General features: G+C 35.4%; 1 protein-coding gene across 5 annotated transcripts in view; it reads left to right on the forward strand.

Annotated features, from left to right (window-relative positions):
* Positions 1–24,291, forward strand: part of LOC120414539 (leucine-rich repeat flightless-interacting protein 2) — a 99,232-nt gene that overhangs the window by 50,291 nt on the left and 24,650 nt on the right. Inside the window, exon 1 of one of the 5 annotated variants that reach the window (XM_039575751.2) lies at positions 2,970–3,131. The exons of 3 other annotated variants lie outside the window; for them this stretch is intronic. In XM_039575751.2, coding sequence (XP_039431685.1) covers positions 2,985–3,131 — 147 coding nt within the window. In that variant the 5' untranslated portion in view covers positions 2,970–2,984. Of the gene's footprint in view, positions 1–2,969; positions 3,132–18,179; positions 18,478–24,291 lie in introns of those variants that run through there. One more of the 5 variants, XM_052706366.1, reaches the window with a different exon arrangement.

Genomic DNA, 24,291 nt, shown 5'->3' on the forward strand with positions numbered 1-24,291 from the left:
TAATCTGAGAACTTTTTTGTTTGGCTGAAACACCCTAATATATATACAGCAATTCCATTTGAAAAGAGCCCAAACCAAAAAAAAAGTTCTCCGATCGGGCTCAAAATTTTTCTGGGGGTTCCTTGGCCAAAATAATTAGACCCGTATTTTTTTGTTTGGCCATTAGGGTGACCTACATTGTGCTAAGGTAATTCAAAAAATGTCAATTTTTGTCATTTTTCGCAAAAACATTTTTTTTTCAAAAAATCATTTCTCCGCGTCATTTTATCCCATTTTAGCTGTCTTAGACGCAAAAGAAAGGTGATGAGTTTAGCTATTTGAGAAAAATAGTAAGAAGTTTCAAAAATCTAGCTTAACTATTGAAAAAGTCGTATGAAAACTTAAAATGGCGTTTTGACCGTGTCTGGACCAAAGAGCCTATGTCTGAAAATATTTTTATCGGATTCCTTGGAAAATTTCACATAACATATAAAAAATTGGCGATGTCGAACCGTACGTTTGGAAGATATGATTTTCTGAGTTTACGACGAGCCACGCTCAAAAACAGGAAAATGACGAAATCGGCAATAAAACAACTTTTTTCACTAAAACTGCGATAACTTTAAAATTTCAGCGATGACCTATACTGCCCCTGATCGCATAAATGTCCCATATGCATTTTCATCGATTTCGAGTCATTGATGCAGTTTGGTTCAAAATTGTGTGCTCTTTCAAAAGAGCCTATAACATCCAGTACTTTGTTCTAGAAATCAGGAGGAAATCCAGTTTTTTCGTGAAAACTTAACACGTAGCCTTATGTATGGGACAAACTTCAAATGCGTTTTTCTCAGCTTGCTATTTTTGCATATGGGACATGTATACGAACATGGGCAGTATACATGTAAAAAAAAAACGAAGTTGACTTTATAGCTGTCGGCCATCGTTGCTAGTACCAACCACTAGTGTGTTCCTTTTTATCTACTAGGACTTCGCCGCCCTGGGCTCCTAAGTGTATGAAAGTATGGCACAGCGACGGCGCCGAATATACATGTTAGGGTACCAAAATTTTCGTAATTAAAATACGCAACTTTTTTGCATTCTTACTTAATAGAAATGTGTTGTTGAGCTTTACGATATCCAGAAAACACCAACTAGATACTATGAAAAGCAAAATAAAAAACTCATTTTTTTTAAGAATCACCCTATCCTAAAGCACAAAATGGCTTTAATAAAAAAAAATCCCGTTTGAAGATATTTTTAATTCCTTTTCTGAAGACAGCTAAGCGATATCCCGCAAAAAATATAATTCTGAATCAACCTAAAATTTAGACCAGCCTAATGTGCCTCATACCAACTTTTTGCGATACTAGAGTTCGAAAACTGTTCAAAAATTCAAAAGATTTTTGAATCAACCCAAACATGCTAAAAATGATTCTGAACGCAAAGGAATGCATTTTAAATTGATTTCAGCAGATTGCATTTAAATTTCCATTAATATTTTAAAGCTTATTAAAAAAATTGCCCCCCTGATTTTTCGGGCCAACTTTGGCGGGAGACAACAACTTGAAATAAAATTTGTACCAGCCTAATAGCCATAAATTTATCTGAACTGAGCAGAAGTTAAAGTAGTGGTTAAAATTTACCCACAAGATTCAAATCAATTCATGCCAATAGTTAACTTTGGATACCAATTCCTTAAAATTCTCTACCACGCGGTTTCACCGAAGCATCTTTCTGCGATATTCCCCCCAGAGTATTTTCCTTTGAGGTGAAATATCGCATTTTTCCGGAAAACGCAGCTTCCACGCGGTTTCCTCTCAGAAAATCGACATTGTCATTTCGTCACCAAGTACTGCATCCATTCAACCCCTGCTCCCTCACACCGAACCACACTGGTCGCCGTTCTTTACAATCGCTTCTCCCTCGCACCGTTCATCCGTGTGTCGCATCTCTCGACGGTGTGTGCCTACTGACGACGGTTGATGACGGGTCGTAGCACTGAGTTTGTCCGTTTCTCGGCTCTCTCTCATTTTCTTGTCGATGACGATGATGATGAAGGTATGTTTTCCTCCAATGACAGCGTTTTCCATGTCTGTCTGCCGGCCGGGAAGCCCGGGACACGTCCCGTCTACAGAACTGAACTCGACTAGAGAAGAGTCGACGTCGTGGGCAAAACATCAACCAGAGCGGTTAGTTTTTCGTCAGCTTCCGAGCGGTTCGGTTGGGTTTTTGTCGGGGTTTTCCGAGGGAGTGGAGTCGGTGTGTGTGTGGAGTTGGTGCTGGTTGCTGGGAAGTTCCGGAAGTAGCCGGAAGTGTTGGGTGCGAGTTGGGGAAGCGAGACGGAAGCGATGAGACTGAGATGACGGCGGTGGAGGATCGAGTTCAGCTGTGGCGTTGTTGTACATAACCTTAGGAAGAAAGAGTGCGGTGGAGGCTTGCCAATTTCTTATAGTCCGTAACTAGTGCAATTTTATCGGTTTTATTCGGTTTCGGTTTTCAACACGGTTTGAAACTTGTACATATTCCGCCCGTTGCCAAGTCTGCAGACTTGCAGGCGGATTTTCGCAGCTCATGTGGTGAGAGAATAAAAGACTTAAGACTACTGAATTACTCAAACGCATCTACTACCAACTACTAGCCGCCGGTCCTCGTGTACAGCGCAAATAATCTCCGGAAACAGCTTCTTCTGCGGACGCTGCTGTTGGACGAAACGCCACCAGAAAGTTCGTCGCAAAAGTGTTGTGTGTTTTGTGTATTTCTGGTCAAGTAGACTTGCATATAGAGGTGTACTTATAGTTAAGGCAAAAAGGTTTTTCAAAAATCCCCAAAAAATATCATGTACAGTGTACAGAAGTTAGACTAGATCCAGCGAGGTCAGTGTCGTCTACCCCACAAACTCATCAGCATCATCATCATCGTCTGCCCAAAAAACAGTCAGTGAACCTCACCGAGGAAGAAAAGTGTGGTCGAAATATCCTAATTGTCTGCGCAAATACCGTAGGACAATGGTGCAGCTCAAGGTTCAAAGTCCGCTCGTCGGCAAACTGGTCGTCGGTGGCGGAAAGCAGTGGGGACCCTCGCTCAGCGACTGTCTGGAGATCCAGGCCAGCCTCCCCAAGAAGGGCCTCGCCGTCAAGGGGACGTGGAAGTGTGTAAGTATGGTGTGAACGAGAGGACGAGGTTTATCGTCATCGTCAGTAGACAGGCACGGTGTGGTGGAGTGGGGAGGAGGTTAACCCTTGACCTTCCGGTGGGGTTGGGGTGGTGGGTCCTTGACCTCTGAACATGATGCAAGGATGTGCAAAAATAGTTTCGCACCTGGAATCTACTGCTTGTTTTTTGAATTTGGAAATTAAAGACTTATAAGGGGTTTTTTTAGTACAGTCAATTCAGCTGATCAATTTTTGAGATAATTCGACAGTATTTTTAACCGAAAATTTAAAAAAAAATGGATTTAGCATTGTTTCTTCTAAATTAAAACCTAATGATTTGTTTTTAAATACAAAATCTGAATAGGGGAAAAAAGCCCAAAAAAACACCGAGATCCTTAAACCATATAAGTTTCCATATTTTGGTCCTTTAAAAAATAGTCATGTAAACGAGTTTTTTAATCGCTTTGGTGTCTGTTATATAAATTATAAATTATGGCGTAAGAACCTTCCTTGGACTTGAACGAACCCAACGCAACAAAAAGCACCTCGATTCGACTCTCCGTGTTGAACTGATTCGCGTTCGAACAAAACCTTCGAAATTTTTTATATATATAGATAAATTTACCTTCTGTTCAAAATTAATTTTAAGCGGTTAATTACAACCTATTTTTCAATTATAAAGTGAAACATTAGTGTCTAGTTAATTAGTCTAGTAATTCCCATTTAAAATCAAAACACTGATAGAATTACATCATAATATTCATAATAGAAGTAAATATTACACCATTTTCCAAACTTACATTAAGCTGGTACATTTTTTATTTAAGGTTTTTGTCACCTCTCCCCCTTCAAAGTTGGCCTGAAAAATCAGAGGGCAAAAACAATATTTTTTTCAAAAAATTTGAAAATTTCAATGGAAATTTAAGTGCAATCCGTTGAAATCTATTTGAAATGCCTTTCGTTGCGTTTAGAATCATTTTTAGCATGTTTGGGATGATTTAAAAAAAATGAAATTTTGAAAATTATCGATGTTTAGTATCGAAAAAAGCTTTTTATCGCTAAAATTTTTGTTTTGTCAAATCTAACATTTTTTTAAATTTAATGATTGCAAAACAACTGAACTAGTGTAAAATGTATTTTAAAACACTTTTTTCATTCAAATGTTGAGACTTTGGCTTGTTATTTCAACTTTTTGTATTTTTTTAAGTTGCACATTTGCTGTCAAGATAAATGTCAAACTTTAAAACAAACTTTTCAATACAGTTGCTGAAAAGTTGACATCAAATCTTAGCTCAAATCTCGGATTAGTTTTCAAAAAGCCGTAAGAGCCATTGGTAAACAAAGTCCTTTTTGCATCGGTATTCGACCTTCTTACGAAAAACCAGTATCAAAAATGTTCGAGATTGTTCATCTATACGTCCTTCAAGTGCCCCAAACTTAAAATAAATGAAATTTTGTTTCATTTTCGAGACAAACGAAAATTAGTGTCAGAGGTCACAGTGGCTCTTACGACTTTTTGAAAACTCATCCGAGATTTGAGCTAAGATTTGATGTCAACTTTTCAGCACCTGTAAAAACGAAGTTGACTTTATAGCTGTCGGCCACCATTGCTAGTACCAACCACTAGTGTCTTCCTTTTTATCTACAAGGACTTCGCCGCCCTGGGCTCCTAAGTGTATGAAAGTATGGCACGGAGCGACGGCGCCGAATACCCATATTTACACAAAGAATTTTAGAGCGCCCGCCGCGGGATTCGAACCGTCGACCTCTGGATTGTGAGTCCAGTGCGCGGTCCGATTGATCCACACGGGCGGGACGGCACCTGTATTGCAATGAAAATTTTGCAGTCGAGAATGACAAGAAAAGGAACACAGAAAAAAAAATGATGGTAATATTCATCAGGAAATGGTGACAGATTTTGTGGCAAAATAAATGATAAATTTTACCCCAGAAAATGATGAATTTTCATCAGTTTTTGATAAATATTCATCAGGTTCACATTTTTACAAATTTTTTATGTAATATTACACAAATAAAGAGGTAATATTCAACCCACCAAATTTTCAACATTCCAAAATTCAACTTTTTTTTTCTGTGAAGTACTTTCACAACGGAATTACAACAAATATGTTTCTTGTTTATTTTAAATTTCTTTCGTATACTTTTTAGTCAGATTCAAAACCATTATTAATTTTCTTGAAATTGTGTTGTGTTTCCATTGTTTTACCTGTACTTTTTAGTTTTTGCATGTTTTTCACATCTTGTGGCATTAAACAAAATATTTATCTTCTCAATTGCAAAATCAAAAACTGTGCTGAAAATTAAAAAAATGGTACAACAGTGCCTGAAATCGGTCGAAAAACTTCAAAATTAATTTATAAAAAAATCTTAGGGTGTTACGTCTTCTTTAATTTTCTGATTCCAACAACAAAAATTATTATTGGATTGAATACGACCTATTTTTTTAACGGGTTTTAAGAGAGGAAAAAATCATGAAATTTAATTTTGATTGGCCTTATTTAGTACTTAAAAAATGTGACAAAAAAACAGTATCTAAGAAGACATTTTTGTAATTTTTGATTGTTTTTTTTTTTAATAATTTTTATTTCTATCTGATTTTTCGGACCGATTTGGTTTTGATATTTATTTATTTTTTTTTATCAGAACATTGCACCTCGCACTTTGACAATCTGGAACAAAAACAAAATTTTATTGTAAAAAAAACATGTTAAATCCAATGTAAAATTTTCAGATATCATTGCATATTGCTTATTTATTTATTTATTTTAAATGAAATAAAGACTTTTTAATCATTTTACAAATTTTTAATTTTGAGACACGTACAAACATATTTGAGATTTTTTTTTTATAAATTCATTGATATTTTGCGAAAGTTTGATAGTAGCATAACTGAGATGATATTTAATTTTATATAAATCTGGCTTGATATTTGTTTTTTCAAAGATATTTTCGATTTTGATTGAGAAAATTTGAAAAAAAACCCTAAATATGCCAAAGATTGTAGAATAGGCCAAGTTTTATAAAAGATACAAAAACTAAACAAGATGAATGTAAATAAAGATGCATACAGAAAATATACAACAACATAAGTTGAGTAAAATTGGAAGATTAAATTTTGGAAGGTTGAATATTGCCTCTTTCATGATATTATTTTACCTCAGTTTAGACTTAAAAAGTGACATTACTCAAGAAAAGTGGTAAAATTACACATTTTCAGGGGTAAAATTACACATTTTTTCTGTCATAAATGATGTACCGCTTCCCAGATGTAATATTACTATGATTTTTTTTACTGTTTAGAACAGTACACAGTTAAAGTATTTCGTGAATTTTTAAATTGATTTTTCATGCTAAAGTAAACATTTTGTATTGAATTTGTGCGGGCAAAAACTAAAATGGTGTTGCCTAAAAAACATATATCAACAGAAATGCTAATAAAATAATGCTAAATTATTGAGCATTCAAGGGTCACACAAAAAAAGAACAAGCAAAATTTGCGTTTGCCGCTGTTTCGCCCTTTCCATGTTCGATTTTGCCCGGTTGTTGGTTGATGTTTTGCGAATGTCGTCATCATCGTCACCGCCGTCGTCTAGGTGGAAAAACTTAAGGGACAGGCCCAACGAGGGGTGGCTAAAAATAAACATCTCTCTCGTAAATGTGTGTGCCGGCGGTGAAATAACATCATCGCTGATTTAATGCAGGTTTTTGCTTTTTTTAGTGCAGAAACTGGAGTGTGCACTAGATTTCTTTTTTAAGATTGGTTTAGATGGGTTTTCACGAAAAGGGTTGCAGTAAATGACACGAAACTTAGTAATTAGCTTATAACATTGCTGTGTTGAGAAAGGGGAACCTCACATCCGCCAGAATGAAACTATAAAAAAAAAGTGAAATAACCTGAAGTTTTTCTCCTTTCAAAAAAAATATCAAAACACATAGAAAAAATAATTGTAAAACTTCTGTACCATGAAAAACACCTCAATCCAAACTAGAAAATCAAGTAATTTGAAAAAAGTATCACTGTTTCAACGATTGAAAAATTAAACATTTTCAAACAAAATTACCCAAGTGCGAACGAAGGTAAACAACGCCGCCAACCTGCCGTGCAAATTTGACCAACGGTCTTCGGCGAAGAAAGCAAACAGCTGATGGCAACACGTGCGCTTTGGTCATTATGCGAAGTGTGCCAGTCACAGCATGCTGTGTGCTTTGCACGAAGCATAACCACAGGCTATTTTCGCAGACTTTGCTTTGCACTGCACGAGGAGCTGGCTTTCTTCTGATAGCTGGTGCTAACGGTCGTGGGTTGTTGTTGTTTAGTTGCGGTTGTCAAATTTGAAATTATTATTTCAGAAAAAAACAACTTTTTATTCGATTATTGATCAGCATTTTTTTAATGTTTTTTAACTACCAACATTACTTTAAATTGCAGTTTCGTAGAATTGTCTATCTAATTTTACAAGAGTTTGAGTAGTTCTTTGAGTAGTAATACACATCAAATCTGACATTAAATCACAACTTACAACCATCCAAACGTCAAAATCAACACGTTTAGTCCCACCACGTGTTCGACTTTGAATCCATCAATTACGGCCAACAGTTGTCACTTCCAATCAATTTCCAAATCGTTCCCCCAATTGTTGGTCCCCCTCGCAAGAACTCGAAAAAAAAAATCGCGCCCAGAAATTGAAAACTTTATATCGAATATCACGACGCCGATCGCCGCCCCCCTTAGAAAGATGTCGTTAAATGTCACAGAGTGTGTGGACAATTGTCTCTCCCACTATTTTGGTTGGGAGGGCAATATTTCCGCTGCACATTTTGCGGGTTGCGCATGGGTTGAGGAGAGGCACGTGACTGAAAGTGAAATTCCTGGCCCTTAACTTTTTTTTGTCTCTTTTTTTCTCCACAAACCGCACATCACGATCGCGATGCAGTTTTCAGTTTTAGCCTTTTGTGTGTACTAAGTGGTGGCGCATAAGCATATTCCGCAGAGGAGGTTGGGGTTAAAATTATTCATCAAAATTGTATAATATTTTATAAATAATAAGATTTACTGAAGATACTTTTACGCAGTAAAAAAATCATAGTTATATTCCATGTCTCTTAAAATGTAAATTTATTTTCTGAAATTTCACATATTTTACATAAGTTGAGGTAAATTAAATCGAATAAGAGGAATATTCCATCATCAAGTTTTTAAAACATTCAAAATTATATTTTTTTTCACTGTGTATTATACATCAGAAAAAAAGGAAAAGAAAACTCAACAAAATTCATAGTTTTTTGAAAAAGAGTTTTTATCCTGTTTTATTTATTGAAAACGTCAATAAATTTTGATCATAAAATGCTGGGTTCTATCACATTTCCCAGGATTCCATTACCCAGGATGACCCTTTCCCAGAATTGCAGTCCCTAGAAATTTCTACGAAAGGGAAAATTTAACTTTAGTCAGTTATCTCAAGTCAAGAGACTTTTCCCTTTTTAAAGAAGGAAAAAAATCAACCTTAAAGGGAAAAATCAACTTTTGTCAACATTGATCACAAAAAAAGGCAAACTCCTAATACTTCACACATTAAAACTGATCACTTTTTGAAATAAATAGTACAATATGTAATAAATATACTTTTCTGGGGAATGGGTTATTCTGAGGAATGGACTATTCTGGGGAATGGGATAGAACCAAAAACAGCAGGGTGGTTACTAAAGTCGCGAATTGATTTTTTTTAAATTACCAAAGCAAAGAAAAAATCTGAATCAGTGAATTTTCTTAAGAATTCACTTTAAAGACAATTTTTAAGTCAATTGAACTTGCACGATTTTTTTTCTTTGAAAATTTGGTTCAATAATAGATAACATGGCTATTTGTAGAAAAAAAAAACACTCTTGAAAGAAAAAAATGTTTCTTGAATTTTACTCTACTCCCCATTTTTTTTCCCAAAATCATGATCCCCGCCTCAGGACAGGATTCGATCTACAATTAAAAAAAAAAACAAAAACAATGTTTGAACCAAACATAGAACTATTAATTTTTTTTTTTTTTTGAAAACTTTGGGTTTAATGATTTTACTATACAAATGTTGAAAAATTGTATTTTCTGGGGAAAACATTGGATGTGTTTTTTTAATAAAAAATCCTACTTTGTCAAATAAGGCCGTTGCAAATATTTTTCAAAGTTCATGTCGCCCCCCCCCCCCCCCCCTTCAAAATTGGTCTGAAAAATCAGGGGGCAAAAAAAATATTTTTCAATAAAAATAATTTCCATGAAAATAGAAGTCTAATCAACTGAAAACAATCTAAACTGCATTTTTCTGCAATGATAATCATATTTAGCATGTTGAAAATGTTGAAAATGTTTTGAATTTTTATGAAATTGCAAATTACAGCAACGCAAAATTTTTATTTTTCGCAAAAAATATTTTTTTTTGTCAATACTTAGATATTTTGGAAACTAATGATGGCAAAACAAGTGGACAGGTGTATAATGCATTTTAAAACACTTTTTTCATTATTTTTTTATTTTTTTGCCCCCCCCCCCTCCCCCCTTCTCGACTTTGGTCAGAGTCGTGGGACAAAAACTTCAAAAAATATTTGCAACGGCCTAAGTATGGGAGATTGAAAAAAAAATAACATTTTGTAATTTAATAGGCAACCAACTATTCAAATTTGACTAAAATTGGGTCACAGAACTCGTTTTTGTTGTAAAAAGTAAGAAAATATGAAAATGGAGAGAAATGGCATAATAAAACATGGAAAAATTAACAAAATCGGAAAAACAAGCCGTAGAACTTAAAAAAAGGATAAATTTGTTCATTCTTCTTCAAATGCAAACCGGTAAAATAAGTTTATTTTGAGAGATGGTAGATTGATTTAATTTCTTGGTTGATTTTTTTTGTTCAGATTTCCTACAGTAAGTTTTGCATTTTTCAACAATTTGATATACTTGTTAAACTCAAATAAACCTTTTGCTTTTGGTTTTTGGGACAAAATTACCATAGATCAATCCCTATTTTGTTTTAGTTTGTTTATTAAACTAAAACACAATGTTCTGATTTTTTTTTTTAATTTAATTTAATGTTCTTAAAAATATTCCTAAAAGTCTTAAAACGTCGGGAATTTCAAAATGGAACATAAGTCGTCACCCTGTTGAAAAATGTTATGCAAACGCTTAAGCAATTCTCTTAAACTATTTCATTTTTAATTTTTTGTGGGTTTTTTTTACATACATGCTTTCACACAATTTTGACAGCTATTCTTTCAAAAATTCTATCAATGATTTTAAAATTCTTTAATTTTGATTTTATTGAATGGAAAGATCTGAAAATGTCATAAATGTTTAAATTTTGACGTTTTATGTTCCAATAAAAATTGAAGAGTTCAATCGAGTATTCAGAACGTTTTCTTTCACTCCATATAACCCAAACTCCCCTATCTTCAACAGTATCGCACCAGAGGGGCCTGCAAGCTGCAGTCAACAAGACACACCGGCGGAGCCGCCGGAGCGTGGCGCTCGCTCTACTCGGAAAACCGCACAAACACAAAACACAATGTTGCGCTGCTGCTGCATGTTTTCGACTACTCGATTTTCCGCGCCCAATTCCGATACTCCGGCTTTTATGGCCCGGTTCCGTAACACGTGGAAACCCAAAGAGCAGGCGTTTCGTAATAAATGTGATCCCTTTCTGGGGGTGTAGTAAAATTTTTACAACCTTTGAATCCTTTCACAAACGATCGCTCAACCGCGATGTTCTGAACCTGGCACGAGTTTATAATCACTGCTAGAAGGTAGAAGGGCAGAGCAGTGCATTCTGAAGTTCATGTGCGTGAGCATTTCTCGGAGATGTTGTTGGACCCACTTTGATTAAAATCTCATTATGAGTCATTAGCTTCTGCTGCGTGGAGACTTGAACAACCCATTGAATGCGTTTTTTTCCCTGTTGTTGTTGGAGGAAACAATCTTGAGAGATTCTCTCACGTTAAGCACGTTGTTGATTCGACTTGATCCCCTCGAAGTGAGTGTTCGTGTTGAGATTGAATACTTCGACAAATGTGAGTTTTATTGAATGATTGATCGCGGTTGGAAGTGCTGCGGAGTAGCACAAGTTGATGCTCTTGAAGATCAGTTTGTGATGTTCTGATCACCTCGCCCCACTGCAAGATTTGGTCGAGAAGGTTTGGACCAATTCTTGGTAATCTTGGTGTAAGTTGTCATCATGATTCCGCGAACAGTCTGTCCACATGTAATCTAAACCATAGATATGTGGTTTTGTGGTAGACCAGAAGCTTGGTACAATGAGCGCGGCTGATAGTTCAATAAACTTTGGTTAAACGATTGACATTTCCACTGCGCACCACTTTTTTAAGGGGATAAGGGAAAATCTCCACGGTACTTCACTTTTTTTTTCAAGAGGATCTCAGAGGTCTGACCTTTACCATGTCTTTCATGGTTTATCTGATAATCTAAGAATTTGATGTAATTTTGCAACGAATTATACTCTGTATAAACTCGAAATCTCGAGTTTTTTTTCGAATGGGTCCTATAAACATATGAAAGACAATAGTTTATAGGACCTTTTCAAAAAAAAAAAAAAAAAAACTCTGAAATGTGGCAATTCAATTTAATCTGTCAAATCATGAGTAAATTTTGAATTTTCCTTGTGATTTGATGTATTTCTATGCAACTTGCATTTGAATTTACGTTATTTATCATAATAACTTTTGGTACATGATTTATCCTGTAACTTTTTTTTTACATGATTTATCATGTAGCTTTACATGTTATTCACACACACACACTCAAATTTTGTAGTGTGCTGTCAGATTCATTTTAGCATCGCCAAAAAATAAAGCAATAATGAACGTCTCGCCCAAACAATCTCCAGCTACTTCAATGCATACGAAATCGGCTCTCCGCAGCCAGAAAACGTGATTCGAATTAGTCAATCTCGGCCTGTTACTGTCTCGTCGAATACATAATCACACAAGAGAGCGCAGCAGCGTAGAGGCGCGCGAAATGGCCAAAAACGGTTCATCTTGGCCAACTCAATGCGCTCTCTCACGTAACTGCGAGATTTCTCGAACGGCCTAGCGCCAAGAAGACCCGGAGAACGAAAATGATGTCATTCCATCAACTGCCGAAATGTCTCTAAAGCGGTGTGCCCTTTTTGGAGTTCCAGGTCCAGGTTTCGCGACTCCAACGACTGCACAATTCGGTGTGATTTTACGCGATTTTTCCAGCTTTTGAAAGCCTCACGGGACTCGGCGAGATCTCCCCATTAGGGTGGTTCATCGATTTTGAACGATCTCGTACACAGTGAAAAAATCATGGTAATATTACATTTGGAGAGGGGTACATATTTTATGTCAGAAAAATGTGTGATTTTGCCTCTGAAAATGTGTAATTTTACCATTTTTCTGGTGTTATGTCACTTTTTCAGTCTAAATTGAGGCCTAGCTTCCGTGGCCGTGAGGTTACGGGTTTCGCCTTGTAAGCGGAAGGTGATGGGTTCGATTCCTGTCTGGCTCGGCAAAGTCAGATCCCTTAAAAGAGTAAATATGCTCACTGGGAATACTGACCGGTAGGGGATGGGTTTCGACTAGCGGCGTGCTGGGTTTCCAATCCAGAGGTCGTGAGTTCGATTCTCGTACCGGGATGATGAAAATATATAAAAAAAAAAAAATTACATTATTCAATCTTCCAATATTACACCTTCCAAATTAACACATTTTTTTTACTGTATAGCAATACATCGAGTCCCTCATCGAGATTTGAACCAGAGATCTTTGATTTGTACTGCTTACCTTTACAAAGTTAAAATAGAGTCATGTTAAGATAATCTGGGAAGGGGTACATTTTTTATGTCAGAAAAAATGTGTTAATTTACCTCTGAAAATGTGTAACTTTACCACTTTTCTGGTGTAATGACACGGTTTTAGGTTTAATTGATGTAAAATTACATAATAAAAAAAAACTCAGTTGTCGAAATTTACAACATCTCACGATTACTCGAATTTTTTTTTCTGTTTAGTGAAAACTAAGAGATAGAATGGATCGCTTCACAACGTTCAGCAATGTAATTTTCTACACAGTAAAAAATCATGGTCATTTTACATCTGGGAGTTGGCACATCTTTTATATCAGAAAAGATATGTAATTTTATCTCTGAAAATGTGTAATTTTATTACATTTCTGGTGTCAGTTCACTTTTCAGTCTAAATTGAGGTAAAATAACATCATTAACGAGGTATTATTCAACCTTCAACCTTCTACCTTCAAAATTTACACATTTTGATGATTGAAAATTTACCCGACACGGAAATGATGCATGTAAACATGTAAACTCGATTGATGTAAACTTCAGATTCAATCCAATCGTCTGAATAACATGTATAAAAAAGTTACATGATAAATCATGTGAAAAAAAGTTACATGGTAAATCATGTAAAAAAAGTTATCATCCAGTACCAAAAGTAATTTACATCAAATTGCATTTCAATTTCAATGTTTAATCAAGTGCAAAAGTGATACACAGCTAAAAAAGTAGTAATCCAGCTGCGTGTAAAATGAATATTGCATTATTTTATGCAATTTTATGTGATTTTACACCCTGAAATATGTAGCCAATCAGTATGGGAAACCTACTTGACCGAAATGTCAAGCTCATATATGCGTTTATCCTTTCCTCTCTTCATCGGTCTGATGGCCGAGTGGGCTAAGGCGCCAGTCCTTACTGTTGGTGCTGGTTTGAATCCCGTCGGTTGCAACTTTGTTTTTGTGTTTGCAAAAATTGTACATGCAGCGTGTAATATTAAGTGTTTATTTTGACGAAGGTGATGTGCATGCTTTTGCATGCGATTTTACCATCGGATTTTTTGCTGTGTAGTTGAAATGAACCACCCTAACGCCTTTCCACGTTCACGTAACTGCAAACCGGCAATCAAAACCCGGTGAAGTTCTGTCAAATTACGTCACATTCTTCGAAAGTGGTCCCGTGGGTTTGCTCAAATTTGGCATAAATATGGTTTCCCGTAACACCAACAACAACAACCCGCTAAATGGAAGGTCGTATTTCATGATCCGCGGGATGACGACTTCAGCTTCAAGCTCGTCGTGAAAGATGAAAGCGCATCGATTGGACTGGACTGGACCGACTTGCTCACAGAAAAAAAGGAAGAAAGAGGTATAGAGGAGATCTCGTGAGATTGCTGGCTGGTGACGGTTTGATCTGTTTTGGGGGCCCTGCCGGGAATCGCCAAGCCGGTCAAACTAGTTCCGTGGGGTTGACAAGCGTTTACAAGCTCGTTTATGCAAATTAGAGGCTATTTTTTCCTCTTAATTTGGGAGGAATTGGATGAGCTGGATTCCGGCGGAATGTTACGTTTTATGGTAATCGTGATTTTTCGGGTCAGAAAGACCGGTAGATTTTGGTTGGACCTGTTTGGTTTTTGAAGAAATGGGCTTGCTGACATAATGTGACTATAGCAAAGAATGTTTACTGTGAATCTACTCAGAAAAAATGTGACGGAAATGATGCATGTAAACGTGTAAACTCGATTGATGTAAATTTCAAATTCAATGCAATCGTCTAAGCAACACGTAAAAAAAGTTACATGATAAATCATGCAAATAAAAGTTACATGGAATTCATGTAAAAAAAAGTTACATGGTAAATCATGTAGCAAGAGTTATCATCCAGTAACAAAAGTTATTTACATCAAATTGCATTTAAATTTAAATGTTTAATCACGTGCAAAATTGTTACATCATTTTTCATGTAACATTTGGAATTATTTTTTTCTGTGCAACACAAAAGTTTCCGTGTCCAGAAACGCAAATCAGATAAAAAATCTCGAGAAAAATGTGTTTACTGGCAATTAAAGCATAACAAACTAGGCGAAAGTTGCTGGCCAGGAATTTGAAAACTTGTACCTACCACCTACAATCGGACACGAACAAAAACGAGCAACAATAGGGTGGGCACCTCATCTGATCTGAATTCGAAGTTTCTCTGGAAAAATTGCACAATTTTCGCGCGCGCGCCAGCAAACCGAGAGCGAAAGCCGGGCCCCTTGTACCAAGTACATGAGCATTGACGCGTCTCCAGCCCTCGTTGTCGGAGATTCGAGATAATTATCTCCCCGCGAAAACATGCCAAGGCCCACATTCCGCGTCACATCGAGCATAAATGTCGGACAAGCCGGCACTGTTGCGCGAGAATTTACTTGAATTAAATTGCGTTTGGGTTGGGGTCTATCGCTTGATCGGCAAATCTTACATCCGGAGTGTTTAAGGTGTGAGAACAATGTCGTAAGTCTAAAAGTTCCAAAGGTACACGGAGAGAAATCGTCTTGGCGAAACGTAAAAAATCGTTAACGATTCCCGAAACAGTGTTTTCAATTTTGCTTTTCAAAACCGAGAACACTGTTTCCAATTTCGACAACGCAATCAAAAAATCGTCAACACATGTTTGCCGTTTCACCCTAAAAAAATCTTTCCGTGCACCCAAACAGAAAATCGGATGCACTAACGGGCGGCACTTCCTCCCAAGGTTCTGTTCGAAAAGGGGCGGATATCGAACCGGTCCGCAGCCGGAATCGTCTTCGCTGATAACCGCGCGTTCGTCAACGTAATGTAGGTTGACATCGGCCTGCGAACCAGTTTGCTTAGCGTTGGATGTGCGGGCAGTCTAAAAATAGAGCCATATCGAGGTTCTTTCTGCGAGTTACGACGGGTGAGATGATAAGTAAAAGTGGTTCAACTAGTACGTACTAGTGAACTTGCTGTTGTCATCCGTGGACTATCGATTGGAAAAATAAAACGGAGTGATGGAGACTTTCTCTGCGAGAAATTTCAAATGTTGATTTCAAATGAGATTTAACCCGTAAAAAGACATATTTTTAAACCGAAGGTTTATTAGGGCACTTTGGCCACTTTTGCGATTATTTTAGTGCTTAGTAATTTTTGGCGTGGTTCTGTTCAATTCCTCGTAATTTGAGAACATTTAAACAAACCTCACTCTACAATAAATAAGCCCTTTCCATAGCATCGCTGCTCGGATGGCATCGTTAGTTAAATCGCTAAAATGTCTTAAGAGCGTAGATTTAAAAAAAATGTGTCAACAAATCTCAAATTTGTTAAAGAGTAAATTTCTCAACATTTTAGAGAAAACATTGAATTTATTTTTATTGAAAAGATAAGATAACTTTGCAAAAGATTCATTTTTTAACATCGAAAATCGAAAAATTCCATTGAGAAAATTATAAGAAATTTTTCCAGCTTTTCAACAAAAAATTCAGATGGGCTTTCCTCTCAAGATTTTTTTTAATTCGAAAATCCTCAAAAAATCGAAAATTGATGGTTTAAAGTAACTATAGCTTGAATACGGTACATTTTACAAAAAAATGTAAATTTTTGTCGATTGCAAATTAAATTTTGCTTTTAAAACGATTTTTATTAAATTATTGTCCAGATTTTCGATATTTCTCAAAAAACATTTTTTTTCAAAAATACATTTCCAAAAATACAAAAATACAAAAATACAAAAATCTAAAAATACAAAAATCTAAAAATACAAAAATACAAAAATACAAAAATACATAAATGCAAAAATACAAAAATACAAAAATACAAAAATACAAAAATACAAAAATACAAAAATACAAAAATACAAAAATACAAAAATACAAAAATACAAAAATACAAAAATACAAAAATACAAAAATGCAAAAATACAAAAATACAAAAATACAAAAATGCAAAAATACAAAAATACAATCGTTTTGAATATTTGACACTTGTTGTCGTACCCTTGTTATTTCGTGATATTTTAAAGAATAATAAGGCCCTTTTCATAGCATCGCTGCTCAGGAGGCATCGCTGGTTAATTCGCAAAAATGTCCTAAGAGCTTAAACTCGTAAAAAAATATCAATGTCAATCAATCTTTTTTTTTTTTTACTGATTTTGATTCTGATTCTGTTAATTTGCTTCCTTTTTGTACTGAATCTTTATCCATCGACTTTGCATCGACCGATGTTGAGCATACAAATTGGTATCAACATTCTTTCACCTTCGCTTCAGAATAACATTTTTCTCTCTCCAAAAAACCCTCACATAGTTTGCTCAGCGATGTGCGATGAATGCTTAAGCAAAAAGGTAGATATATTGAATATCACGCCACGCCAAGTCGTCCTCCCAAGCATGGATAATGATCCACACTAACTTTGCAAACAACAATTCTTTTGAGAAGCAAAACAAATTTTTGCTCTGTCTCTCGTCACGCCACAAACATTGCAAAGGTTGGTTGGTTTGTTGAGGGGGGAGATTTCTCAGCTTGAGAAAAGCATATATTTGCGTTAGGGTGGTACACCGTTTAAGAAATTGTTTTTTTAAAGAGTGAAGCAATGTTAAGAAGAGTTAAGAAGAAGGGGCAAAAATTGCATAATAAGATGCCTTTTAAAAAAAAACTGAAAGCGAGTTTTTTTTAGGAAATAACATTTTGTTTTTTTGCAAAGTGTCTTGATTCCCCTTAAGCAAAAAAGATAATTCTTGCCAAATTTATTCTAATCAATATTATTTTCACAACTTTTTGACAAAATTTCTGTTAAAAATAAGGTAATAAAAAAATGAGTTTTTTTTTTTTGGAGAAATATACATTTTGTTTTTTTTTTTTTGCAGGGTGTCCCGATTCCCCTTAAGCAAAAAAGATATTTTTTTTGCAAAATTTATTCTAATAAAGATTGTTCTACAACTTTTTGACAACATTTCTCATAAAAATATGATTAGAAAAAATTATGTTGTTTTTTGGAGAAAATATTTTTTATTTTTTTTGCAGGGTGTCCCGATTCCCCTTAAGCAAAATAGATGATTTTTGCTGAGCTTGAGCTTTGAGCTACTCGCTCAAGTTTCCCACAATCTCTCTCTCAAAGTATCTCTCTCTCCCTCTCAACTGGACGTTCGGAAACAGCCTAAAGCGCCTCAACGATAGCCATCGAATAGCTCGCAGCTTTCGAGAGAGCTTCAGTCTCTGTTTGTTTTGCAAACGGTCCGGTCGCGACTCTCCAAGTGTCTCGGTTTTCTTTGGGTTGGCCAATATTGTCGTTGGTGGTGGCGCCCCGCACGTGCGGAAAACCCCGATCCCGGGTGGAAATTGTAAACACACCACTTTTGGGAGGGGGGCCCGTAACGAATCGGTCGACCGAGCTCTAGGTTTTTGCTCATAAATGAAGAAATATCATAATTAGTTTGTTTGTGGTGGGTAATGTGAAGTGTGCGCGGAGTGAAGAAATTCGATATCAGATGTGCAATGTATTTATGCGAATAATTAAGAGGTGAAGACGCCCGTGTCGAAGACGGGGAAGACGAAGAAGAAGTGTTGGCTCAATCAGACTTCGTCTGACGATGAGGGGCTATGATTGATAAAGAAGTCCGTAACTGATACGGATTGTCATGTGTTGTTTCGCAAGTTCCAAAAAAAAAGCGTTGGATTAGCTGCAGCAAAACGTGGATTTCAAAGCACCCCGGGATATCGGATTACCTTAGCGACTTGGTTTGCAACTTGACGCAACTTGGATTTCTGCCCAGTTTTGCGCAAATCCAGAGCAGAATGCTCTGCCTTACGTAACGTTATCAGAGTGGCGGGTTTGAAGTGAAGATTCTGCAGCGATGCGTAGTTGCCTCAAGTTCTCGACGACTACGACAATGTGCTACGGATACGTGATCCTCCCCTCCCTTCAGACTTCTAGCTGTTGGTTCAGCACGTGTGAGCAGCTTGAAAAGGAGTTGCAAAAGCTGGAAGTGGGCGAATCGTCGCGAATCCGCGCTCGTATCTAATCACAGTGCAAATGTTTACCTCGCGAGATAGTAATTGAGAGTGAGGGATATCGTGGATATCGTGCCTTGGGTGGAGGATTCTTCTGAGAGCTTGGAAATATCTACTGTTGCCTTATGGATAAAGGGAGCTTATCGCGGATTAAAACCGCGAGTAAACTGTTACAATTTGCTAATTAGTTCGGCATGCACGGAGCTGGACGACTGTTTGAAGCGGGTGATGGATGATTTGATTCAATTAGCAACGTCATTCAGCCTTCACTTTTAATCACTTGAACGTCACAAGATTGTGAGAAAATATTGAAATAATGTATATTTTTATTTAGAAACATTTTTGAGAACTGCTAAATTACTTTTGATCGTTTTTAGTTAAGGAATTATTTTTTGTTGAAATTAGTTGAAAAATTATTTTTTCTACGAATATTTGAAATGACGGTTGTAATCATATTTTTGGCAAAAATTCGATTTTTAATCTATGTGGTGAAGGATGTTTCAATGCATCTAATTTTGGAAAGCTGAAAAATTTTATTTGGGAATTTTACTCTTTTTCGATGTAATTTGGCCTCAATTGTTTTTTTTTATTAAAAAAAAAACAGAAAAGGCATTAAACGCTTCAGTTTCATCAAGGTATGATAGATTTGGGTTTCCGGAATGTGCCCCAATAGACAGAATAGAATTTTAGTAAATTCCCTGCCAATAATAAACGTTGTAAATTTCGGGTACAAATGCTATGGAATCATATTGTCCTTTATTTTTTGCTGTCCCAGAAAATTCACTAAAAATCAAATCTGTCCATTTAACGTTTTCAGGGAGCACAAGTCTGACATCATCATCAAAAATGTCGAGTTTTGTAAATTTAAATTATATTATCTCATTTCCCCCCATCTCCTTGTTACTTAAAAATGTATCAAAAATTTAGGAGGCAATTCTTTATTGAAAAAAAAAAAACTGCAATTTTCATAAAATCAGCAACTCATCTTTATGTAATTTCAAAATTAATTTTCCTTAATTCTTATTTTTAAAAGTGCCCTTTTATTTTACATTTAGAATATAAGTGAAGTTATGATACATTTAAAAGTTTGTTAGAAATATTTATTTTTTATTTTTTTAAGCCATCCACAAATTACGTAGCATTTTTTAAAAAAGATATCAGACTCTCCTTCCTTGTAGAATTTTTTGCCCTACAAGTCCCAATAATATGGACCGACACTTGGGTGATAATTAAAAAAAAATCGACATCAGGGATTCCCACTGATTTCATTCCTTAGGCAAAAATAAGTAACTGTGTAAAATCTGAGCCAAATTAGGTTTAAGGGTCGCTATAGATCGTTAAAGTTGGTGAAAAAAAATCTATTCATACGAAAACGTCTTTTTTTAAAACGCTAATAACTCGCCAGGGTTAACTCGGATCGTTTTGCGGTCTTTGACAAAGTGGGAATACATAACATTTTTTGAATTTTTCCATACAAAATTCAACGATTAATAGCGATCTTTAACCGATTTGGCTCAAAATTTGCACAGTTACTTATTTTTAACCTGAAAAATTGAACCTGAAGATTTTTTTCTTGTCGCCCTAATGGATATCTACAGATTTTCGTCGAAAATTTCTGATTTTGAGTCTGAAATATTACGTCTTACTTATGAAAAAGGCCAAAACCACATAGAAATGGTTAAAAACAGCAGAATCTTTCAAAGGATACGACTTAGACCAATAGTCAATATGAACAGTTTTATGTAAAATTGTATGGAATATTGATTCCTGTTAGGGTCAATTTTTGAAAATTCGGGCGTTTAGACCACTTTTCAAAAAATATGGTTTTATTCAATGATTTTTGTAATTTTTAAGAGATTTTCATCCTTAATTTTTTGAGAGACATCTTAGGCCATCTCCGGAAAAATAGGGATAATTCATGGATTCATAATCAAATTTCACATTTTAATCTAATAATATCATTGAAGTAGCGTTTATTTTTTCTTCAATGTATTTTTCCAGAATGCTCGTCAATTTTCCAACAATTTTGTCTTTGACCACTGTTTGATGCATTTCGAGACTCAGCGATATCTAAATTGTTTAAATATCCTTCTCTAATGTCATTCTCGAGTGTAACTGGCTCCGTTTACACAAAAATGGCTTATATGTGCCTAGTCTATAAAGCTACATCAGTTTCGATGAAGTTTGATTGAAAAAGCACTCATTTTTTTTTTGAGCTGGAATTGTTGTTATATGATCTAATCTAACCTAATAACTATTGTTTTAATCATATTCTCAATTAAAAAAAAACTGTTGACTTGAAACTTATTTTTGATATTGCAAAAAAAAAACATAGCTTAGTACGGTGCATTAGGGTGATCATCTTCAAATCCTTCAAAAATTAGTCACCGCACTCTGCCAATCGGAAACCAACTGCGCCAAATGTTTACTTATTGCCAGAAGTTGTGGGAAGTGTGCGTACGTGTGTGTGTGCAGATATTATTGCGTCACTATGTTGACACATTCGCGCCACTTGTGTCAATAAACGGAAGGTTCCAATACCTAACATGCGCGCATTTCTCTCTCCACACATGCGGCTTTGCAAAAAAAAAAATGAAAGAAAAAGCTGGTGAAAAATGTGCTGTTGTTCCGCGCACACCCTTCAAACTGCGCGCTCGGTGATGGTCTGTCAAGTTTGAACGCTCGAGCAACATTTGAGGAAAGCGTGCAAAAAAATTAAAACAATCGAGTTAAAGCAAATTGAGGAAATGCGCCTTTTTCAAACATTGGTCCCAATGCCCACTTCTGGTCTCATTCAGTCAAACAATTGTGCAGACCTGTTGTAGTAGAGTAGAGTATGGGCACATGTCTGGTTTTGTTTTATTTATTTTTATTTTTTTGCATATAAAGACAAAAACTGACATTGACAAGCGGGCTGGTTAGTCGGTTCGCGCAAGGCCTTCCTTTTGTTGTTTTCTTTTTACCCACATTTGTACCGTACACAAATTTTGCCGGTGGACACGGAAAAAGTTAAATCTCTTATTTTAAAGATTACAAAGTTTGAAAAATTAGTGATGTTATTGTTGAGTTAAATAACTTAAATATTCATATTCAGATAACAATTGTAAGTTTTACAAAATTTTCAACTATTAGTTCAAATGTAAAAAAATGCTTGCAAATTTCCAAATGTCACCGGTCAAATTGAGCCTATTTTGCATACTCGTCCCCGCAACTTCGTCGACGATGACTCAAATCTAACCTATGTGCGCCGCGGGATTCAACTCCACGCACCGGTCATTCCGCCGTCATCGGCATTACTCAATGTTTCCCTTCTGTCTTGAAGTTTTGATGACCGCGTCTCCAGCCTTGGAACTGACTTGTCGCGAGCATGATGTGTCAGACAGGTAAAAAAAGAGCGCGCTTCATCACAAGAACCGGGAAAGGTGTATTTACATACCCGCGATTCCGGTGTTTGTCTCTTTTCTTGATGTTTTTTTCTTGGAATGTTTTGTTTGATGAGTAAATGTGAGAAAATTGACGTCTTTTTGAAAATAAAACTCAGAATTTTAGTAGATTTCCTTAACTAAAGTAAAAACAAGTCAAAAATCAATTAACTGGCATGCAAAACGTGAAATCTTTTTCTGGTAGATTGGAATTTTGTAAAGTTGGACATGTATGCGTTGAAAACATCAATAATGGGACGATAACTTCAAATTCATTTTAAAAAATCACTTGGGACAAATATGCAATTCATGCTGGCAGTTAACTACCTTTATAAGTATAAATGTCTGCCCTGGTTCTTCATTCATATGAATCAATCTTTCTGAGCACAATTCACTAATTTTGTCGTTGTTAACTTAAAATATATATTTTTTTTAAATCCGTGTTGAAACTACTGACTTTTCTTGTCATTCTCGACGTATTTATCCAACTCTGTGAACGACTCAAAAAATTCATTTTGTCTTGTTATTAGGCAACTAAAAGTAAACAGACAAATTTTGGCTCAGTTATTGCAAAAATAAAAATAAAAAATCCAGGTGGGATAACTAGGCTTTTCTGAGCAGTTATTAAAAATTGTGAAAAAAAATCAGGACTAGGGTGGACGACATCAGGAATACCCCCTGACTCGATTCCTTGTGCAAAAATAAGTAACTGTGCCAATCTTGAGCCAAATCGAATAAGTTGAAAATAAATCTTTTCATACAAAAACGTCTTCTTTAAATCGTTAATAACCCGTCAGGGTTAACTCGGATCGTTTCATGATCTTCGATATAGTTGCTTGTCATAAAAAATTTCAGAAGAATCTCACACTTAAGAATGCACAATTACCGCTTCTTTTTGATGGATTTTTTTTTGCTTTTCCTCACACATTTTTGCGATTTTTTTCAATTTGACCCGTGACATTTGGTAATTTCCAGTTTTTAAACCTTTGCATGGCAATATCTCAGCAACTATGGGTCGTATCAACAAAGTTCAAAAAAGCAGAATATAGAGAATTTTCTCAGCTTTTCAAAAATATTTTTTTTTTCAAAAGTGAGCAAACATGGGCACTAATTTAAAAAAAAAAGAAAAACCGCGACTGTTTTCAAAAAAGTTACCTGAAAATGGTTTTGTCTTGAAAACGGTGCTCTTAATCAAAATTTCTCTAGAGTACTTTTTGATTGAAAATTCAATTTTACATCGAAAAATTAGGTTGAAAAATTTATGCGACCAGTATTTCGATTTTTTGAAAAAAAATCAGTATTGATTCAAAAATTCATAACTCGGTCAAAGATTTTTTTTTGCCTTTTCTGTAAATTTCTGAAAAGTTGGCATTTGATGTCCCCTAAAACATATATCAGAAAAAAAAATAAAAAAAATTGCAAATCAAGTTTTAGTGACAAAAAGTGAAATTAGAAATCACAAAAAAAAATTACCGTGTATCATTTTTTTTTCAGTGTAGTCCTTATCCAAACCTACAACTTTGCCGAAGACACCAAATCGATCCAAAAAACCTTCAATAGATAAAGATTTTTGAATTTTAATATTTTATTTTTGTATGTACAGCTGCCAAATTTGTATGGAAAATTATATGATCGAACTAATGATGCAAAATGGCTTCTTTGGGCATACCGAAGGCACCAAAAAAGTTTCAGCCGGATTAAAAAAATACAAAAATTAAAATTAAATAAAAAACACCGATTCCGTAGAGAACTGCTCTAATTGTTTATGCTTCTACTCTGAATCAAAATAAAGAGTGCTTCCATTTTTGAATTATTTTTTAAGAATTTTGTGATAAGTTTCTGTTTTTAAGAAAATTTTCGATAGTTTGATTTTACTTATTTGAACTAGATAATAAAGATAA

Source organism: Culex pipiens, chromosome 1, assembly GCF_016801865.2.
Source record: "Culex pipiens pallens isolate TS chromosome 1, TS_CPP_V2, whole genome shotgun sequence".
Classification (NCBI taxonomy): Eukaryota; Metazoa; Arthropoda; class Insecta; order Diptera; family Culicidae; genus Culex; species Culex pipiens.